Genomic DNA, 20,598 nt, shown 5'->3' on the forward strand with positions numbered 1-20,598 from the left:
ACTTTGAAAGTGCCTCCTGACCCATGCCACTAGACTAGCACCCCTCGATAGGAATCTTTCCAGCTGGGGCAGGAGGCGGTGTCATCAAAGTGCCTCTGTGCAAGTGCCAAGAAGCAGAGTCCATCCATCAATCCAGATTCTGGATTGGTGAATGCACTCCTGAAAGAAGCAATTTAAGGTATTAGAAATTTTGTTGCAGTCCTTTTCATCATGTGCTTTAAGCTTCTGCTTGGTTGATTGCAACACTAGCTGTTCTTTTGTATGGAAGTGAAGATAGGCCGTGGCTCCTTTTACAAAATATTTTTTCTTCTGAAGGCTGAACAAGAAGGGGTATCTCCATAACTCATCTGTAATTTTCCCTGGCATACCAAGGAACAGTTCTGTGTTCTAATAGCAATTAGCTTACTCATCTCTGTTATACAGGGACTGAAAATACAAAATAGCTTCTAAATTACAGATTCTTTCATATTGTTATGTGCTATTGCTACCAACCTTAATTCAGTTTCCTTAATTTAAAAAAAAACTTGCTTAATAGGAACAACTTTTAAATTTTATAACAAACATACGATTTTTGACAGATGTTAGTATGGTTTGATAGCATGTTACATAAGACCTGCTTTAAAATTTTAAATCTGTTACATTTTACCTTTTTTTTACCCTGTTCTTTTCAGGTTACAACATTTGGCTGTAGTAAAGTCAAGGATGGCAAAGATGAGGGCTTCTTTTACTTCAGGTTTGACAAAACTCATTTTATAATTACAGTATGGAATAGAGTAAGCATGAACAACATAGCTGTTGGAGAAATGCTTTAATTTCAACAACAATCATTGATGAGAAACTGGTATATTCTAATGTATTGTGATACAATGCATGGAATGGGTTCCTGTACAAGAAATAAATCCTTTTCTTTTGAGATCAGTGTGAACATTTTACGTATAATTTGTCAACATATTTAGGTACGATTTCAGGATAACAAATCCCTCATTTTGAGGTTGCCTTCCCTGTCCATAACTTTCCATTTATTTGGGGTGAGGGAAAAGGTTAATTTTCACTCATGCCTTCTCCTCTATTCCCAGTCAGTGGCAGAGATGCTCTTTTTTCTGCCTCATAAGTTACCCATTAGTTCACAGTGCTGGGTTATCTTCTCTCTCTGCAATAGATCACAGTTAGCATCCTATCAGCTTAACCACACCTCTTCCTTGTGTCACACAGATGTCCTGCCTATAATGGCAGGACCAGATAGCAACAGAAAGTGCTTCCTTTCTCTGGAGCTGATTTTATCAACTTCTGAGCAAGTCTCAAGCAAAAAGGGAGTAGCTCAGTCTCAGGAGTGTTCCAAAAGTAACTTAAATGAGTGCTAAGCAGCCTGGCGAATCAGAAATCCTGTCAGAGTGCTAGAATCCTGTAATGAATTCTTCCCACAACCAAAGAGATTCTTCATAGTGCCCCTTCTAGAGTGATCTTTGCACACAAGCCTCCTTCTGCCTAAATGAAGTTAAGGGAAGGACATCCAAAGTGTGCATGATCAAATACCATGAGTGTTCACGAAGAAATGAAAAGAGCAAAAAAGTCTAAGATGCATAAAAATTGTAAGTTCCAAAAATCATTATTCAGCCTCTCCCATTTCCAGCCACTCTTCCCTTGAAGAAAGCAAACTGAGTTTGACCATGACTAGCCAGAATCAGATTCTGAAGAGAGGTTCTTTACAACTCATTTCTATGATATAATGGCCTGCAAAGAAGAAGCTACTCTTGATATTAAGCCTGGCAACATGAAGGAAAAAAGACTTAAAACTAAGGCACAGTACTTCTCCTTTGAGGTTATCATGATATCTGAATCGGAGCTAGCAGATAAAACAAAGAGATTTTATGATGATGTTTTACAACTAACAGGAGCCAAAAGTCTCCCTAACTCAGATACCCAAAGCTGATGAAGCTGTAGACTCACTAGCAGAAGACATGGTTATCTCTTTGAGGAGGGACTCCTCTTTTCCCAAAGATTCCATAGAGAAAATGATGGAGGGTATCTTATGCAAGGATTTCAAAGCTTCTTCAACAGCCATGCAGATATACTTTGCAAGGGCAAGAATGGCCAGATCTGGTGAGCTGAAAAAAACTGATCCTTTTTAACCAGGATAAGTTTTTTGTCTTTTGATAAAGAAAATGAACTTCTTTGGCCTTAGATTCTTCCATGGTAACTGAGATTTAGAGGAAAAACAGTGACTAAGCTGTCAGTAACCATTCTGACACTCTGTATCTAAATTTGGAATACTAAGTAGTAGCTGACAGCAAAAAAAAAACCCTAAAACCTTGCTTCCAAACACTACCAAGCATCAGAATTAGCCTATAAGACCCATTTCCGATCCAAACAGTTCTTTTGTTCCTACCAAAACCAAATATGCTCAGGAGAATCTGCCCACGGGAGCAGAGCTTCCAGAGAAAAGCCATCTTCTTCCTCATTTTTTTCCATCCTGCCAAACCTCACATGGACACAGACTGTGCTTCCATGCAGGTTCATCTGGGGAAGGCAGGAGTGTGTCTCACCCATTTTAACTGCACATGGAAGAGTCAATATTGGACAAAGGTTCTCGAGATGTTTCTAGAATGTGTTCATGTTGCACTCAAATACTTTCTTTCTCCATTCCTCATAGTGTCCCTGACTTCTCTCAACAAAATACATTTGTTTTTCTACGTATCTCAAGAACTAATCCTACTATCCTTTTGTCCACCCCACAAAGACAGGAAAAACTTTGTGGCACATTCTAGACCTGTGCAGCTCACTAAGAATCTACTTTAAATTTACTAAGTATCCCAGGAAATCTTTCCCTATGAAATGCAAAGGAGACAGCATCCAAATAATAATTTGCAAGATAGATAAAACGTTGCATACTGGAAGTATACAAGCCTTCAAAGCAACCAATTCAAGAGGGCATCACAGATCACTGTATCAGTGTCCAAATCATGAGCCAAGACTGCTTGCATCTCCTGATCAGAATTGTTAGTAACACTGTTTATAGTCCATTTTCTTGAAGTGCAACAAACTAGATATCCAATCTTCCATATTATGTAAGTGGTACACTGTTAGGCCAAATTCCTTTCTAACTATCCTTCAGTTTCGATTCTGATATTATTCATTCTTTGTATACTACAGACTAGTGATGATATTTTGATGCATAATGGAAAGTTTAATTTCCTTTTTCATCTTCTTTCTGTGATTAAATTCTACACAAGTCCAAACCATCCAATTTTATAAATTGTAAATGTAATAATAGAATTTGGATTTCTATTGAAGTTGAAAGAATGCAATTCGGTGTTCAGTGAAAGTTAGAGTTTTTTGTAAACTTAAGCTTCCTTATATATTATTCCAACGCCTTTGAGAAAACTCATCTGAGTGGCACAGGAAGGAGTTGTGATCAGGCTGACAAATTGCTAAATAGCTTGGGTTACCCACAAGTCCACTGCAGAGAGTACACAGCCCAATTCTGTAAACTAATGGAGAGGCTAATCACAGATTTATCCTCTGCCTTTCTCACTTGATAATGATCTTTGTGGGCTAGATTGAGCTGCAAGACTCAGCAGTGAGTAAAGAGTGGCACATCTTTGTGCCACCCCAGGCAGAGCCCTAGGAAGGAGTTGTGATTCTGTACTACCCCCTAGCTAACTACTTTTGTTGCCATTTTAAGTAGCAGCAGCCTATTGTTTGTTTACAGTGTGATAACTCCTGAAATATGCTAAGCATTTCCAGACAGAGAAGACACATTTCTGGTTCAAGTATGTATAGTCTTCTGGGTTGGAATTGCTATTAGCTGTACCCCTTGCTGACATATGAAGCAACCTATGCAAGAAAGCAGGGCTTTTTGCCTATAAATTGGCAGAAGAAAAAAGGAAATTAGTTCAAATTAAAGTTAATAAAATAGTCTGAACCAATTTAAAAAATGTTCATCCATTCCATCATTAAATATTACTGATAACTTTCCACAAAGTAGTTTAAAATACTCTGAATAAAATTATGGTTGTGACACAAGCTAACAAATCCCAGGAAATTCAGTGCTGTTATGCATGTGAGGGGGAGGGAGAAGTACATAGTAGCATTCATCAGTGACCCTTCCAACTTTTATAAAGGAAGAGAATTTCATAAACTCCAGAGATCATCTTCCTCAGACAGATTATATCACAGATTTTATTCATAAAATTAGGTAAAGAATGGAAGGATCCTTATAGAATGTAAAATACCCCATCACTTTGCAGTAAGTGGTGAACAGCAATAGACAAGATTTGATTTGCTGACTTTATTTATAATGTCAACATTAAGATCACTATTTTTTTAATTAACTTAGGGATAAAATGGTTCCAGAGAGAGTCGGAACCTACAGCATCCAGTTTGCTCTTGCAATTGATAAGACAAATATACTCAGCAGTGAACAGGTTTGTTTCTATGATTAATTATGTAAAGTTAGGCGTATATTTGGTAGGAGATAAAGTGTGTGAATTCTATTTAAATGAAATATGGCTGATTTTAATAAAAACATCTGGATTACTATTTCAATTGGCTGATTTGCAAAATCCTTAACTTTATTTTTTGTAGTGACAGACCTTGAACAGTTGATTATCAAATCATATTTTTATTGACATTTTAAGTAGGCAGACATCTGCTGAAAATACTTTTTTGTTTGTTTGTTTTTTGTTCTATTGTGTCTTCATAAATACCTCCTGACTGTTTCTGTTTAAGATAACTTATTTCTTTAAACTACATAATTTATAAACTAGTAAAATTTGTTATGGCCCTTTGAGTTGATAATCAAGTTTTAAGAACATATTTTAGCTTATTCATTATATTTGTTTCAGTATTGTTGGGCAGTCTACATATTGTAAATGAAATTTCAGTTAACTGTGTTGTTCCTCTTTCTTTTTTAAGGTTATAATTGAAGTGGTACCTAATGATCCAGTAAAGTTGCTACCAGACTCTGTACCAGCTACTCCTGCAGTTTCTAATGTTCGTACTGTTGCCAGCCGGACTCTGGTCAAGGATTTATGCCTCCACATAAAGGTACTGTTCTGTATTGCAAAGAAGTAGTTGAAGCAATAAATAAAGGATTGTTAAAAATGTGGTGTATTTTGCTCATAAAAATTATCATTAACTGTAAAATGTTAGATAAGTAGAGCTGTATGATTAGATGCAGATATTCAAAACTCAGAACTGTTTAAAAAAGCATTTTTTTAAAAAAAACTTGCTGTCTACATTATAAAATAAAAATTGGGGTTTGTTTTTTTTCTTCAAAAAAGTGTGGACATAGAAATTACATAACAGGCTGTTATTTCCTTTACTATTTCTGTGGGCTTCAATTTGCAAGTCTTCTGCTTGTATCCCTTTATATTCAAGATGGTGAGAAATTCACACCTTAAACTATTAGCCCTACAAGTTACTCTGGTGCCCAGTGCAACTCTGAAAGTAGCCACATGCTCTAGATGGTGTCCTTAACCTCTCCCCCATCCTCCCAAAAAGAAAACCCAATCTTCTGAAGATGACCTCTTTCCCATCAAAGGACAAACGAATTATTTCAGGAGTCACAGAAGGTGAGCTCTTCCATGATTGTTCCTTGTTCTGCTGGGGGAAAGATTTGAGCCTGAGCAGTTTGTTAGTATTCCCAGAGGAAAGATATGGAGAGTGAGTGATCTGTTGTTGTCACCTGCACTGGATGTGCTATGTTTGTCTTCCTCCCACAGGATAGAGATGACTTCATCTGTACCAAGTGCAGGCTGGTTTCCATATTGAAAAAGAAGGTTAAAGGACTAGAGGCCCAAATATCAACCCTGCGTTGCATTAAAGAAAACAAAGTCTTTCTCGATCGGGCACAGGCACAGTGTAAGGAAGATTCAGAGAAGGCCGGGCAGGCGAAACTGAAGAACGGGGAAGAAAATTGGCAGCATGTGACCTCCCAAAGAAAGAGAACCTATATGCCCACCATGCAGATAGAAGTAAGGAATCGTTTTCATCCTCTCTGCACAGGTACTACGGTGAAGAACGATTTGGAGGACCCATCGGAGGGAATGGATCAGAAGGAGACCCGTTTGATCAGAAGGCAAGGGATGCATTGTCCTAGGGACGGGGGTTCCATGACCACCATTCCCAAGAGGAAGAGAAGGGTGATGGTGGTCGGGGACTCCCTCCTAAGGGGGACGGAGTCATCCATCTGCCGTCTGGACCGGGAAACTAGAGAAGTGTGCTGCTTGCCTGGAGCTAGGATTAGGGATGTGACGGAGAGACTGCCAAAACTTATCAAATCCTCAGACCACTACCCCTTCCTACTTCTCCACGTGGGCACCAATGACACTGCCAAGAATGATCTTGAGCAGATCACTGCAGACTATGTGGCTCTGGGAAAAGAGATAAAGGAGTTTGAAGCGCAAGTGGTGTTCTCATCCATCCTCCCTGTTCAGGGAAAAGGCCCAGGTAGGGACCGTCACACTGCGGAAGTAAATGCATGGTTACGCAGGTGGTGTCGGAGAGAGGGCTTTGGATTCTTCGAGCATGGAATGTTTTCCAGGAAGAAGGATTACTAGGAAGAGACGGGATTCACCTAACGAAGAGAGGGAAGAGTATCTTCGCAGACAGGCTGGCTAACCTAGTGAGGAGGGCTTTAAACTAGGTTCGACGGGGGATGGAGACCTAAGCCCAAAGGTAGGTGGTGAAGAGGGACACCACAAGGAAGCAAAAGGAGGAGCGTGCAGCAGGGGAGGCCTCCCAATTCATACTGTGAAAGTAGGCCAATTGGCTACTTATCTCAAGTGCCTGTACACAAATGCAAGAAGCCTGGGAAACAAGCAGGAGGAACTGGAAGTCCTGTCACAATCAAGAAACTATAACATATTTGGAATAACTGAGACTTGGTGGAGTAACTCACACGACTGGAGCACTGTCATGGATGGGTATAAACTGTTCAGGAAGGACAGGCAGGGACGAAAGGGTGGAGGAGTTGCACTATATGTAAGAGAGCACTATGATTGTGCTGAGCTCCAGTATGAAACTGGAGATAAGCCAGTTGAGTGTCTCTGGGTTAAGCTTAGAAGCAAGAACAATAAGGGTGGTGTCATGGTGGGTGTCTGTTATAGACCACCAGACCAGGAGGATGAGGTAGATGAGGCTTTCTTCAGTCCAGTTCACAGGACCTGATTCTCATGGAGGACTTCAATCACCCTGACATCTGCTGGAAGAGCAATACAGCAGAGCACAAAGAATCCAGGAAGTTTTTGGATAGTGTCGCAGACAATTCCCTGGTGCAAGTGCTGGAGCAACCAACTAGGGGCCGTGCTTCTCTTGACCTGCTGCTCACAAACAGGGAAGATTTGGTAGGGCAAGTAGAAGTGGGTGGCAACCTAGGCAGCAGTGACCATGAGATGGTCGAGTTCAGGATCCTGACAAAAGGAAGAAAGGAGAACAGCAGGATACGGACCATGGACTTTAGAAAAGCAGACTTTGACTCCCTCAGGGAGCTGATGGACAGGATCCCCTGGGAGGCTAATATGAGGGGGAAAGGAATCCAAGAGATCTGGCTGTATTTTAAAGGAACCTTATTGAGGACACAAGAGCAAACCATCCCGATGTGCAGAAAGAATAGCAAATATGGTAGGCGTCCAGCTTGGCTTAAAAAAGAAGTCTTTGGCGAACTTAAACAAAAAAGGGGCTTACAAGAAGTGGAAGCTTGGTCAGATGACTAGGGAGGATTATAAAAATACTGCTCAAACTTGCAGGAATGAAATCAGGAAGGCCAAAGCACAATTGGAGTTGCAGTTAGCAAGGGACGTGAAGGGGAACAAGAAGGGTTTCTATAGGTAGTTTGCCAACAAGAGAAAGATTAGGGAAAGTGTGGGCCCCTTAGAGAATGAGGGAGGCAACCTAGTGACAGAGGATGTGGAGAAAGCTGAGGTAGTCAATGCCTTTTTTGCCTCTGCTTCACAGACAAGATCAGCTCCCAGACTGCTTCACTGGGGGCACAGTATGGGAAGGAGGCAAACATCCCGCAGTGCTGAAGGAACAGATCCAAGACTATTTAGAAGGATTGGACATACACAAGTCCATGGGGCCGGATGCAATGCACCCGAGGGTGCTGAGGGAGTTGGCTGAGGTGATTTCAGAGCCATTGGCTATTATCTTTGAAAGCTCGTGGCAACAGGGGAGGTCCCTGAGGACTGGAAAAAAGCAAATATAGTGCCCATCTTCAAAAAAGGAAGGAAAGAGGATCCAGGGAACTACAGACTGGTCAGCCTCACTTCAATCCCTGGAAAAATCATGGAGCAGGTCCTTAAGGAATCCATTTTAAGGCACTTGGAAGAGAGGAAGGTGATCAGGAACAGTCAACATGAATTCACCAAGGGAAAGTCATGCCTGACCAACCTGATTGCTTTCTATGATGAGGTGACTGGCTCTGTGGATGTAGGGAAGGCGGTAAATGTGATATATCTTGACTTTAGCAAAGCTTTTGATACTGTCTCTCACAGTATTCTTATCAGCAAGTTAAAAAAGTATGGGTTGGATGAATGGACTATAAAATGGATAGAGAACTGGCTAGAGCATAGGGCTCAACAAGTAGTGATCAATGGCTCTATCTCTAGCTGGCAACCAAGCACAAGCGGAGTGCCCCAGGGGTCGGTCCTGGGGCCGGTTTTGTTCAGCATCTTCATTAATGATCTGGAAGATGGGGTAGATTGCACTCTCAGCAAGTTTGCAGATGACACTAAGCTGGGAGGAGTAGTAGATACCCTGGAAGGTAGGGGTAGGATACAGAAGGACCTAAACAAACTGGAGGATTGGGCCAAAAGAAATCTAATGAGGTTCAACAAAGAAAAGTGCAGAGTCCTCCACTTAGGAAGGAAGAATCCCATGCACAGCTATAGACTGGGGACTGACGAGCTAGGCAGCAGTTCTACAGAAAAGGACCTGGGGGTAACAGTGGATAAAAAGCTGGATATGAGTCAGCAGTGTGCCCTGGTTGTCAAGAAGGCTAATAGCATATTAGGCTGCATTAGGAGGAGCGTTGCCAGCAGGTCGCGAGAAGTGATTATTCCCCTCTATTCGGCATTGGTAAGGCCGCATTTAGAGTATTGTGTCCAGTTTTGGGCCCCCCACTACAAAAAGGATGTAGACAAGTTGGAGAGAGTACAGCGGAGGGCAACAAAAATGATTAGGGGGCTGGAGCACAGGACTTATGAGGAGAGGCTAGGGAAACTGGGCTTGTTTAGTCTGCAAAAGAGAAGAATGAGGGGGGATTTGATAGCAGCCTTTAACTACCTGAAAGGGGGTTCCAGGGAGGATGGGGCTAGGCTGTTCTCTGTGGTGGCAGATGACAGAACAAGGAGCAACGGTCTCAAGCTGCAGTTTGGGAGGTCTAGGTGGACATTAGGAAAAGTTTTTCACTAGGAGGGTGGTGAAGCACTGGAATGGGTTACCTAGGGAGGTGGTGGAATCTCCATCTTCAGAGGTTTTTAAGCTGAGGCTTGACAAAGCCCTGGCTGGGATGATGTAGCTGAGGTTAGTCCTGCTTTGAGCAAGGGGTTGGACTAGATGACCTCCTGAGGTCCCTTCCAACTCTAATATTCTATGATTCTATCTGCCAAGACATACTTGGAGACATCCAACAAGGATGGATCTGTCCTTCTTGGAACTCTGAAAAAATCAGACTGTCCTTTCCAGCCAAGGACACATAAAATGGAAGTCTAAAAACCTCCCTAACTCTACATATGAAGTAGGGACTGTAAAGGGAAGAGAACATGAGTCCCATCCCAGCTTCTTAAAAGGGTTAATCATGTTACTGTGTTACTTGGCAACTCTGAATCTAAAGAGCTCTTTTAGAGGTGTTGCGTTTAATTTCTTCTCCAGTTAAGTCACATTGTGATGAGTACATCTTCCTCCTCCTCCTCCTTTCCTTCTCCCTTGCAGGAAAAATCCAAAAGGGAATAACAGACTAAAAAATCAATCCTCTGGAAATTACCAGTGACCACCCTCTCATCCTCCCTTTCCTTCCCCACCCATGTCTTCCATCCCAACCACAAGAACAAAAGAACCAAGAAGGCTGGGAAAAAAATCAGGAAAAAATCCCGAAATCACCACAGATCTTCATCTCCTTCAATAAATTCTAGTTCCTCCTTCAGAAAGGGGGAATTATCAGCTCTGATTCAAAATAATCAGAAATCCAAAAAGCACTGCAACCATGAGCTGAAAAATCAGGAGGTGTTCTTTACTCCAACTTCCATGGAACTCTGATGGTGGTGGCTACTGTGTTAAAACAGAATAATAGAAAGTAGGGCTAAAACAGGCCTCAAGAGGTCATCTAGTACAGCCCCCTGTGCTGAGGCAGGACCAAATAAAACCTAGACCATTCCTGACAGGTGTTTGTCTAACCTGTTCTTAAAACCTGTTCTTCAGTGACAGGCAATCCATAACCTCCCTTGGAAGCCTATTCCAGTGATTAACTATCCATATAGATACAAATTTTTTCCTAATATCTAACCTAAATCTCCTGTGCTGCAGATTAAGTCCATTACCTCTTACCCTATCTTCAGTGGAGATGGAAAACAATTTATCACCGTGCTCTTTATAACACCTAGTTAATAAATTAGAAGACCCTCATTGTGTTCCCTCATTCTTTTCTCAAGACTATAAATGCCCAATTTTTTTAACCTTTCCTCATATGTGTGGTTTTCTGAATTTTATCATTTTGATGCTTTCCTCTGAGCTCTCTCCAATTTGTTAAAAGTGTGTGGCCCAGAATTGGCCATGGTACTCCAGCTGAGGCATCACCAGTGCTGAGTAGAGCAAGATGATTACCTCCCATATTATACATATGACATTCCTGTTAATATACCCCAAAATGTTATTAGCCTTTTTTGCAACAGCATCACATTGTTGACTGGTATTTAAAACAAAATATCCACTATAACCCCCAAATCCTCTTCTGTAGTTATTCTAGCCAGTTATTCTCCATTGTGTATTTGAGTATTTGATTTTTTCTCCTAATAGTAGTTTGCATTTGTTGATTTCAGACCAGTTCTCCAATTTGTCCAGATGGTTTTGAATTCTCCAAAGTGCTTGCAATCCCTTCCACTTGGTGTTGTCTGCAAATTTTATAACCATGCTCTCCACTCCATTATCCGAGTCATTGATGAAAGTATTGAATAGTATTAGACCCAGACCAGACCTCTGCGGCACCCCACTAGATATGTCCTCCCACTACTTTGAGTATGGCCTTTCAACCATTTGTGCACCCACCTTATTTAGATCCTGCCAGAGAAAGCATATGAGCAGACTAAAACCAGTGATAAACTAAAACCTTCAGAGGTCATTAGGGAGGAGTGGGGAACTCCTGAAAATAGAAAGTAGTTTAGTTAGCATGTCTTGAGATTATACAAGCCCCAGAATGGAAGAAGTCTGTCTCCATGATCTCCAGAATTGATACAGTGGTGACATCCTTACCAAAGAATAATGGGTAATTTCTGTTAAGAGGGATGTCCTCTGCAAAGACCCTGCAGACAGGAAGATAGAAGCCACCCTTACAAAGGACTTCAAAGCCTTTTCAGAGCCCTAGTTGCAACCAAATGCTTTGCTAGAGTGACAATTATTTGTTGTAATGTCCCAAAAACATTAAATCCCCACATCCATGGCAAATTAATCCATACTAAAGAAAATATTCCTAACTACAGCATTTGTGATGGAGTGTTCCAGTGATTCCATGATCCTTGCTGTGAAACCAGATGCCAACTTTGGCTTTACTCTCTGGATAGGAGATAACTTCTACAAAATAAGTCTTAGTAAAATTACTACTATTTCAAGTGGTTAGCCACATATTTCACTTCTGGTGCACATGCACCCCATAAATGTGAGATCAGATTCTTTTTAGCTAGCAGTGTCTCTTGGGGCTGCCCCTGCACTTTGGATGTCCTCATGGCTCCAACCCAAGGACACAAAGGGCTGAGCAGAACAACCATCCCTCAGTTCCTTTTTACTGCCCATTGCAATGACAGAACCCACATAATGTCTGCTTACTCTGCACACCATGCAAGCTCTTGTTAGCTAGTAAGTGTAGATATATACTTACTAGTTTGTTTACATCCACTGGCAAAAAAAAACAAAGAACTTTATAAAAGGTTAGGGTATACTCCCAATTCTGGAACTCTAAACAGTATGACTGAATCAATTCCCTGGGATTTAAAACTTGCTCTTTTTGTGATGCTGCTGTTCCACTCAGTGATGGGCATTCTAGGTGCCTGTTTTGCCTTGGAGAGGGACACATTCTGACAAATTCTCTGTTGAGCCTTCTCCAAGTAGCCACAGAAAGCTCTTTCTACTGGAGTGTTCAGTAGAAGGCATCTTCAGAACCTGAGGTGAAAAATCCTGTCAAGCCTGAATAGAAATTTTTGGCATGTGCACTTGTGAGCAGCAACTCTACTGTCCAAGGATTACTGCCTTTACCTAGAACTTTACATAACAAACTAACACCACACTGCATCTTCCCAAGCCTGAACGTTTCCTCACATAAGAAAAAAAGTTTGAAAGATTATGTAACAGTGCCACCTGGTGGCTCCTTCTATAACAATATTTACCGTAAATCAAGAGTTCTGAAACTGTGGACCATGCCTTGAGCAAATGGGGTTATGACAATCCCTAGTTTGTGGAGGACACCACTGTGCTCCGCGCAGTGTGATCTGACACATACTGTGCTCATGAAATCAAGCTATGCAGAGGATGTCATTTTGCTCTACAAATGGCATCCTCAATGCTGTCTGGGGTCCTAGGAAGAAATAATTCAATAAAATGGGGTCATTCTGCAAAAAGTTTGGGAATGGCTGCCATAAATATTCAGTGCAATTCTTATTCATGATTCACAAAAATCTTTTTTCTTTTTTCTTTTTAATTAAGGATGAATACAACAACCATACGGGAAATGATTTGGTTGGCAAGATAATAGCTGCAATTAAGAGTTCCAATGAAGAAGATACAGAGATCCCACTGTTTCAGGGGAAAGTTAAAACAATTGAGTTTCCATTTAACAGAGGGTCTGCTGAAATTGTAGTAAGTGTTTTTAATCACAATGAAAAATACATTTTTATTTGTATGTAACATTTCAGTAATTTTAATTAAACCTTTAATTTTTAATGGATTACCTTGTTCTTTTCATAAATTCACAGATTTGAAGGCTAGAAGGGATCATGAGACTATCTAATCTGATTTCCTGTATATCATAGGCCATCAAATATCATTATCGTTATTGAGCTCAATAACTTGTCTTTGACTAAAGCAGATTGTCCAGAAAAGCATCCATTCTTGATTTAAAGACATCAAGAATCCACTACTTCCCTTGATAGTTTAGTCCAATGGTCACTCATCTTCATTATTCAAAATTTGTGCTTTATTTCTCATTTGAATTTGTCTGATTTCAGTTATTCTCCACTAGATTAGAGCTCTTTTGTACCTGGTATTTTCCCCTCATGAAGAGTACTTTTACACTCTAATCAGTTCATCTCTGTCTTCTTTTTGATAAACTAAACATATTGAGGTCTTCTTGAAACATGAAAGTGGAATTTGTTAGTGACATCACAAAAAGTATATTACCCTCTCAGTTCTATAATAGTTTTTCTTTTCTATTGATCAATTTATTTAAAACTTTGAAGTGAGGAGGGGAAAACTAACTTAATTTCATGGAGTGCCAGACTCAAGGAAAATGCTGGATAGCTCCTCAGACTAGCTTCTGGAGTCAGAAATAATAAAATGTCTCTCTCCAACCACCAGCACCTCCCCTCTAAGAGCCAGTTTGATAGCTAAACTCCATTCTTTCTGCCTCAACAGCAAAACTGACACGAGTTACAGTCTCCCTCTGCTTATGCTGTGAGCCTTCTTTCTTTTTCTTTCCATATTATCTTTCCCCGGTTATCAGCTCTCCCGCTTGTTTTTTCATTCTGGCCTGGTAAGATCCTACTGCTTTGGACAGAGAGAATGAGGGAAAACTTCAGTAGCAACCATCTCCAGTGAGTCCTGTAGTTGGTTTGGCATACCCTGTGTTAGCTTTAACATAGCTAGTACAGTTAATAATAACAGCATGGTGGCACGGACTTCAGCACAGACTAGCAATCAGAATACCAGCCCTCAGAATACCACTGCAGCTGGGAGCGTGCCTCCCAGCCCGAATAGACAGACTTGTGCTAGCTTGGCTAATGTTAAAAATAGCAATGTGGATGTTGTGGCACTGGTGGCAACTCAGGCTAGCTCCCCGACCTCTGGGATCACACTCGGATAGCTAGCCCAAGACACTGCCAGTGCTGCAACATCCACACTGCTGTTTTTAGCGTGCTAGCAAGTCTGTCTACCTGGGCTGGGAGGCACGCTCCCAGCTGCAGTGTTAGACATACCCTCAAGAGCTGGTATTCTGATTGCTAGCCTGTGCTGAAGTCCATGCCACCATAACTGCCCTGTGATTATTATCCATTAAAGCGAACACAGGTATGCCTATCCATGCTACAATTCTACCTTTACTTGGCAGTGTAGACATAGCCTTAATTAACTACCAGTGCTCCCACTTCTACCAGCTTAAGAGCCTTTTGGTTGCATATAATTTAATGTGCGTGAGAAGACCTATTAAATTCAATGGATCTATTCATGTGCATAAAGTGCTTGCAGGATTGAGTTCTTTGTTAGTTATGGAACAGCTTTTAACTTTTTATTCAACTATAATTTTGCATCAGAAATTCAGGAATATTCTTACATTTTGGCAGTGTTCCATCTTGACTAGAAGAAAAGCTAAGCATAAACACCAGTTAGCATGATGAAACTGTTAACCACATAGGTTTTCACTGATATTTTGAGATTTTTGAATATGGAAAGTGAACATGGAGAAATGAGGGGAATGTGGATGCAATTTGGATCTATAATATCTGTAACAGAACTTAAATTATGACTTAATAGAATTTTCTTTTTCTTAATAGTTGCTGACCAAATATGTTGTTGCAATATCTTTTTGAAAGTCATTGAATTTCTCTAAGGATTTTAGTATTTTATTTCTTCTTGTATTGATGGCCATAAAAGAGTGGATCTCTTGTCTGGTTACGTAGAAATCTCTCAGCGTTAGCAGTGGTGTTCAACATTAGATTTATTGAGATCATTACTGGTATAAAGCTTAGGAAAGATGTTATGTGCCATTATTTAAGTTTTACCCACGCTAATTTTACTTCTATATCATTCTTGGTGGTTATGCTACATATCTGCTATATTAAACTGTAGGGAAAAATGAGGTTTTTAATAAGAAATTATTGAGAAATAGGATGGTCTTAAACATACAATGGTTGGAAACTGGTTAATTTTCCTCTTGGAGAAAGTGCCTTTTAATAATAATAATGACTTCTGTACCTGTCACAACATTTCATTCATTCACTAGTGACCTACTGTCTGTTTCAATAGTAACAGCAGTAACTTTAACTGAGCATTGGAAGTTTGGTGCTTTTCTTGCCTGTGTTTATATATTTGGCCTTGTTCCCCATTGTATTTGCATTGTTTTCACATGGTACAAAATGCTCTATAATACTTTCAGGAAAATTTTACTTATGGGAGAGAGTATAAGGTATATTTTTTCTAGACGTTTGATCTTACTGATAGAACATATAATTAAAAATTGTAATCCTTTAATAAGGTAAAGCCGATATTTTAGTCCTTAAACTTGTTATAGATTGTTTAATCTTCACATTTTTATTTAGAAAAGAAATAAGAAATATTGTTAATTAAAGATAAAAGATAATTATCGATAAATTTCAAAGTCAGTATTTAAAACTTCAGTCATATTTTATAAAGAATACTTAGTCAGCCATGGGAGATTTGGACTAGGAAAGATGGGAGATTTGGACTAGGAAAGATTTTTAAGTCAAATTTTATTTGATATGATACATTTGTGTATATGTTATATGATGTATACATGTGTGTGTATATTTGTTTCTACAGAATCTAGTGCTGGCAGAAAACAGCCCTGGAAGAGATAGCACTGAATATATTGTTGAATTTGAACCAGATTTACCAGCTTTGGCAAAACCTCTGGAACCATACCGTCTGTCATTTATGTTTTACAATGGTGAGTTTCAAAAGTAGCTTCAAAATACTTCTCATTCTCTCATTCACAGTGCTTAATTTGTGCTAGGGCTGAGCCCTGGCGCCTCTATGTTTGGCAGTTCATAGCTCCGGCACCTCTGGGCTTGCCACATCAGTTATGAAGGTAAAAAAAATTGCTTGTGCCCCAGCACCTCTTTCATTACAAATTAAACACTGCTCAATCCTAAAGTTTCTCTTTTATTTCCCCAAAAGAAAATCAATAATGCTGATTTTGGGCATCTTTTCTCTCCATCAACCTATGTGACATTTTAATATGTACATCTGCTAGTATTGTTAACTGAATGTTGCTGAGTTTAAAAAATTCTACGATTTTATTTATTTAGATTTTAAGAAACAACAGCGGATGGCAACACTTACAAGAGAGAGAGACGAACTATCTAAGTCAATATCTGTATACAGAAGTATGTTTGATACCAATGAGCAGCTTGTTACTGAAATTAAATGTAAGTCATGTCATTTACATATATAACTTTAAAATAAATACATATACATATATAATTTTAAAAAATCAACTTTCTCTGGAAGGAAACTAGTTTTTTCCTATTATGATTTTGATATTAAAGAGATAATAAATATCAAAACTGAAAAATAAGGAAACAAATCATACAGTTTATTTTGGAAAAAAGTAGTAGTTGTTGCATTGGGAGAAAAGCATCTGGTTATTTAAATTCCTTAGGCCAAAGTTTTCTAAAGTGAATGCCTAAAGATGGGCACTTAACTCTTTGCCTTAATTTTCACAGCTGCTGAGCACTTTCCTTTCTTCAATGAGAGTTATGGGTGCTCAGTTCTGCTGGAAATCAAACTGCCTGTTTAGTTGCATAATATAAATTTAGGGACCTAACTTAAGGCCAACACTTCCAAAAGACACTTCCATAATATCATTTTTCTCCCCTCACCATAGAGACCATAGCACCCAGAAGCAGGGCCCCCACAAGGGGGGGGGGAGGGGTACACTTTACCGAGATCTGGAGGCCCTGGGGGGCCCGGTCCAGGCTGCAGTCGCCATTACCATGAGGAAAAAATTTTCATGGCTCATGAGATTGTATGTATGGGATGAGGGATTGTGGTATGTGTATGGGAAGGGGCCCATGTTACAAGTTTGTTTTGGGCCCAAAAAATTATGCTTGGGTCCTGCCCAGAAGTGTGAATCCAGGTTGGTTGTATATGTTTGTGTGTCCCTTCAGCAAACATAATTGTTTATTAAAAGGGGTTAAGGAAGAAGCAGTAAATTAAATATGTAAGGAAAGGCTTACGTGAAAGAATGAGAGAAAATAAAAGTAACAAAAGTATACTTGTACACTTTTGGTTATTTTTAAACTTACTTTGTTTGGATCAGCTTTCTTTTTGATTCAAATGTTTCATTTGTTTTATATGCCACATTTTGAATTCTTCTTTTCATTGTTAATTGCTAATATAAGGTAAATGAAGACTATTGATAAATTATAAGAAACTTGCTTGTTTCAACAGTAAGATCAGAGATGAATTACATAGGTGTAGTTCTAGTGTAAACTCTATATCCAAATATGGGTTCTAATACTTTGTGCTACAGGAATTTTTAGGAGCTCTCTCACATTTCAGACTGTCTAAAATAGGAGATTAACTGGATCTGGATACTGGGAGCTGTGCACAATGCACTGTGTTTAAAATACTTTTGTTTTGATTTGTTGGATTGAATAGAGAATAAGACAACACAATTGTTGAGTTTACTTGTGTTTTCAAAGCTGTTTCAATATAATTGGGACGCACTTATTTGAAGAGAAATTGTTTGCAATCTGGCCAAGCCAAGGAGCTCTTGTGATCAAATCTGAGGTGTGTCCAGTATACAATGGAAATCAATTGTAATGGAAATATTTCTGACCAGGGGAAGGAATACTCCTAGAAGAGAACTCATCGGGTAACAAATTTTCCATTCCAACATTACCTGCCATGCTAAGTGTTGATTATTAAATTGTTTCAGATCAGGCTCAAGAAGCTGAAACAAAAGAGTCTCACCTGAAGAATGAGTTGAAAAAGCATCAAATTGATATTCCACAGACAAACATAGTATGTTTTTTTAATTTCCTTTTAAATTGTTTTTTCACAACAAGCAACATATTTAACACTGTACAAGTAAAGCCAACAGTCAGCTTATGTCATGTCAAAGAATCAAATAAAATGTATAATCCAAACATGCTCATCTACCAAAACTCTAAACTAAATGGGTCACTTATATGAAGCAGTGCCAAACTGTGCTTAATCCCGTAAGTAAAGGAAGCTTTCATTTATTATTGTCAATTTGCCTGAATTTCTGAGGGTGAGAAGATAGCTGTGTCTGTCCATATGTAGTCCTTGCCTCTCAGCTAAGACTACCAGTAGAACCGCTAGTTTTGAGGATTGCTATTTATAATGTTGATCTCATTTTTTCACTGGGCTAACTTACAGATGGTTATACATTTCACTTGTTACTGACCAAAGCTGAATTTAAACTAGTAATTTAGATGTTCAGTACAATATCTTGCATTATCAATTTCCCTGAAAGTTCAGTTACTCTTACCAATGCAAGATATCTCAATAAATTTTTTTAAAGTTTTGAGTTCATTATTGAAATAATTTAAGATAGAAATGATGGTTATAAATAAGTATTTCATCACTAACCAATAATATCAGTTGTTTTTGCTATGCATTCAACAGTCTGGCCAGTGGGTTTCCCTCTGTTTCTTAACCTTTTAGGCAGAGGACCTAATCACAGCATTCCAAAATTTTTCTGCCCACCCAACTACAGTCCTTCCTGCTGGCTCTTGCACTTTCTTCAGTTTCTCTTCTGTCTTGGCTTAAGGCAGGCACCTTCATCTCCTCATGAAATAATCAACCCATCTGACAGAAAATGAAACAGGTACCTGAATTCTTTCAGCAAAAGGATCACAGTTGTGATGCTAGCTCTTGCGCTTCTCTGACACCAATTAAAACAGAGACACAATAAATCTGGTCCAGATCGTTGAATGCTTCATAGCAGAAACCTGATTTACAGCTAGGTAAAATCTTTCTCTTTGAACTGAGATGATGTACACTTGCTAATGTTCAGTCTTAATTTACAGTTGCAATATGTCGATTCGCTCTTAAAGCAAAAGATATTGGAACAGGAAGGAGTAATGAAACATCCTAGAAGAGCATGTACCCTATCAAACTATCCCAAAGACAATCAAGATATTTTAGGGAAGGTGAGTTTTTTGTTAGTCTTTTTCACAATAATTCCATGGTGAAGAACTTCAAGCTGTTCAGTCAGTAAGTTTCTAAACAAGTTTCCAAGGAATCTCCAGAAAAGCAGCCTCCAGAAAGGATGCCAATAGCACCCCATCAGAATTGCCCAGATATTGAAATGAACCTTCACTTGAAAAGGGATTGTGGTTAACATGAAAAAATATAAGTGATCTTGTTTCCAAATTCAAAAAGTATTCTTTACTTCTGTGGTACAGATTGCACATTTAGCACAGATTGAGGATGACAAAGCAGCAAAGGTCATCTCTTGGCATATGGCTAGTGATATGGATTGTGTTGTTACCCTAACTACTGCTGCTGCTCGTCGTATCTTTGATGAAACCCAGGGTCGACAGCAAGTTTTGCCTCTTGATTCTGTTTACAAGAAGACTCTCCCAGATTGGAACAGGTAGAGGAAAAGGAATTATGCTTTTGTCTTCCTGGAAAACTTTTCTTTCACTATATTTTTTCTAACTTTATTTAACCTTTATATATTAGCAAAGGATTCTAATTATAAAATGTCTTTACAATCACATTAACTAGCAGGAATGTAGTTTAAAATCTTAAATAATATCCCAGTTTTATAAATTTAACTTTCTACTGTTCTTTCTGTATTCTGTAAGAAGCTTTTCTCTTATAGTACAGGAGACAATATATAAAACTCTTTTACAGTAAACAAAACATTATTAGACAGTGTTGTGGTATATAGAATTAGGAATTTGGACTTACCACGTAGTACTTTGTGATGGAATAAGCCCTAGTTTTTTCCATTCAAATCATGAACATGTTCCTGGAAATCATCTGTGGTCATTCAAATTATTATACTGATCCATTTTCTGGAAGGAAAAGATGCAATGTAGAATTTTAGGTTTCAGCCATGCCCCAAAAGGAAACTAAGCTAATCAATTTAAATAGATAACATTATATGCATTTGTTTTTTAAACACACTTGTTCTTAAGTATCTTGGATGGGGGAGGGTCGAGGGGGGAGATAAAACAAAAAATATGGTCCAGCTTTTCAGTTGTTTGTAAAAACAGTGTATCAAATCTGGCCTACCTAAATTAAAGGGCTTGTCTACACTTACCTCAGTGATTCGGCAGCAGTCGACCAGAGTTACGCAAAGTACGCAAAGAACTTGTGTAACTCCCATCGACTTCTGTGCTTCTCTTCTGTGCACTGTCTTCACTGCACAGCGCTGTGGCACTTGAGGTGGTTTTAGTACGT

At 39.2% G+C, this 20,598-nt stretch overlaps 1 protein-coding gene across 5 annotated transcripts in view; it reads left to right on the forward strand.

The window, feature by feature from the left end:
- The window catches only part of SMCHD1 (structural maintenance of chromosomes flexible hinge domain containing 1), a 187,269-nt gene that overhangs the window by 144,772 nt on the left and 21,899 nt on the right, over nucleotides 1-20,598 (forward strand). For 4 of the 5 annotated variants that reach the window (XM_067547134.1, XM_067547127.1, XM_067547152.1 and 1 more), the window contains exons 34-42: nucleotides 672-733; nucleotides 4,337-4,424; nucleotides 4,915-5,046; nucleotides 12,910-13,062; nucleotides 15,976-16,102; nucleotides 16,464-16,583; nucleotides 18,098-18,183; nucleotides 19,215-19,337; nucleotides 19,593-19,783. In XM_067547134.1, coding sequence (XP_067403235.1) covers nucleotides 672-733; nucleotides 4,337-4,424; nucleotides 4,915-5,046; nucleotides 12,910-13,062; nucleotides 15,976-16,102; nucleotides 16,464-16,583; nucleotides 18,098-18,183; nucleotides 19,215-19,337; nucleotides 19,593-19,783 — 1,082 coding nt within the window. The remainder of the gene's footprint in view (nucleotides 1-671; nucleotides 734-4,336; nucleotides 4,425-4,914; nucleotides 5,047-12,909; nucleotides 13,063-15,975; nucleotides 16,103-16,463; nucleotides 16,584-18,097; nucleotides 18,184-19,214; nucleotides 19,338-19,592; nucleotides 19,784-20,598) is intronic. The other variant, XM_067547143.1, reaches the window with a different exon arrangement.

Source organism: Emydura macquarii, unplaced genomic scaffold (genome assembly GCF_026122565.2).
Source record: "Emydura macquarii macquarii isolate MOO-44397 ecotype Brisbane River unplaced genomic scaffold, CSIRO-AGI_Emac_v2 contig_212, whole genome shotgun sequence".
Taxonomy (NCBI): Eukaryota; Metazoa; Chordata; order Testudines; family Chelidae; genus Emydura; species Emydura macquarii.